Genomic DNA, 1,727 nt, shown 5'->3' with positions numbered 1-1,727 from the left:
ACTTCTTCTAGAATAGTGAGGTAAACCACGGATCTTTGTTAGAAATGATCGATGCAGGCACTCCATGTAACTGAACTATTTCATTAATGTATAACTCAGTCAATCCCTCCAATGAGTAGTTGGTTTTAATAGGTAGAAAATGGGCAGACTTAGTTAATCTATTAACTATTACCCATACAACATCATGCTTCTTTTGTGTAAGAGGGAGACCAATAACAAAATCCATGGTGATGCGATCCCATTTCCACTTTGGTATCGATATTGGTTGCAGTAATCCTAATGGAACTTGATGCCCTGCCGTTACTTATTGACATATCAAGCATTTAGTCACATAATCTACAATGTCCTTCTTCATACTAGGCCACCAATAATGAGTTTTCAAATTCTTAATACATCTTTGTGCTCCCTGGATGCATAGCAAAAATATTGCTGTGTGCTTCCTTGAGAATGCTCTTATTAATTCCGTCATCATCAAGTATACATATTCTTCCTTTATAATATAAATAACTATCTCCCTTGATTTCATATTCATTCTCCTTCCCCTCTTGAATCTGTTTTAGAATGGTTGCTAACTTCTCATCTTGTTTCTGGGCCTCTTGTACTTGCTGTAGCAAACTAGGCTTCACTTGCAATTTAGCTATAATAACTCCATCTTGTGCTAAAGTCAAACGAGCATTCAAAGATCTTAAAGCTGCTATGGCCTTCCTGCTTAGAGCATTTACCACTACATTCGCCTTCCCGAGGTGGTAATCAATAATACAATCATAGTCCTTCAATAACTCTATCCACCTCCTCTGTCTCAGATTAAGCTCCTTCTAAGTTGGCAAGTATTTAAGACTCTTGTGATCTACGTATATATAACACTTCTCACTATATAAGTTATACCTCCATATCTTCAATGTAAACACAATTGCTGCTAGTTCCAAATCATGTGTGGGGTAATTCTTCTCATGTGGTTTAAGTTGTCTAGAAGAATAAGCAACTACCTTCCCTTCCTGCATGAATACACACCCTAATCCATTCAGAGAGGCATCACTATAAATCACAAAGTCTTTCCCCGACAATGGTTGGGTAAGGATAGGTGCCTCTATAAGCATCACTTTCAGCTTTTCAAAGCTTGCTTAACATTTATCATCCCACTCAAATTTAATATTCTTGTGCAATAATTTAGTCAATGGCGATGCTATGAGAGAGAATTCCTTCACAAATCTCCTATAATATCCAGCCAACCCCAAGAAACTTCTAATTTCTATTGTATTCTTCGGTGGTTTCTAATCTACAATAGCCTGTATCTTTTTGGGATCCACCCTAATCCCATCAACCGAAACAATATGTGTAACACTTTCACTGTAGCAATTCCGTACATTCTCCTGTTCCGGTGATCGGTGTCGGTCTGGACAACTAGAACATCTAAAAAAATATTTAGATTAGAGTGAGGAGTCATAAATAACTCAAATAATAATAAGAAAAATTTAGGAAAAATTTTAGAAATAAAATACAACCAAGTTAAATGAGCCGGTGCCCTAGCGATGGGTAACCTAGTGGGAAGTTGCGGTCTTCGCAACTAGGAGCTCTAAACCTAAGAGAAAATTCATGAAATAATTTTTGAGACTCTAGAGAAGAGTCATTGAGGTTTCTATGGCATTATAATGCCAAGAAAAAGGCTTAGAAAAATTTTTCAATCGATACAGACAATTTTAGTCTGTTAAGCCAAACGGAGGGCATTT

At 36.8% G+C, this 1,727-nt stretch overlaps 1 protein-coding gene across 1 annotated transcript; it reads right to left on the bottom strand.

Moving 5' to 3' along the window:
- Positions 1-386: 386 nt before the first annotated feature.
- Positions 387-891, bottom strand: LOC131180091 (uncharacterized). The gene is made up of 2 exons (XM_058147702.1): positions 886-891; positions 387-794 (listed from the first exon to the last, which is right to left on the bottom strand). The coding sequence occupies exons 1-2, from the start codon at positions 889-891 to the stop codon at positions 387-389; spliced, it is 414 nt and encodes a 137-aa protein (XP_058003685.1).
- Between the last annotated feature and the right edge of the window lie 836 nt (positions 892-1,727).

The sequence above is a fragment of the Hevea brasiliensis genome, chromosome 5 (assembly GCF_030052815.1).
Source record: "Hevea brasiliensis isolate MT/VB/25A 57/8 chromosome 5, ASM3005281v1, whole genome shotgun sequence".
NCBI lineage: Eukaryota > Viridiplantae > Streptophyta > Magnoliopsida > Malpighiales > Euphorbiaceae > Hevea > Hevea brasiliensis.
The sequence above is the reverse complement of the archived record's forward strand: the minus strand, read 5'-3'. Positions and strand labels throughout refer to the sequence as shown.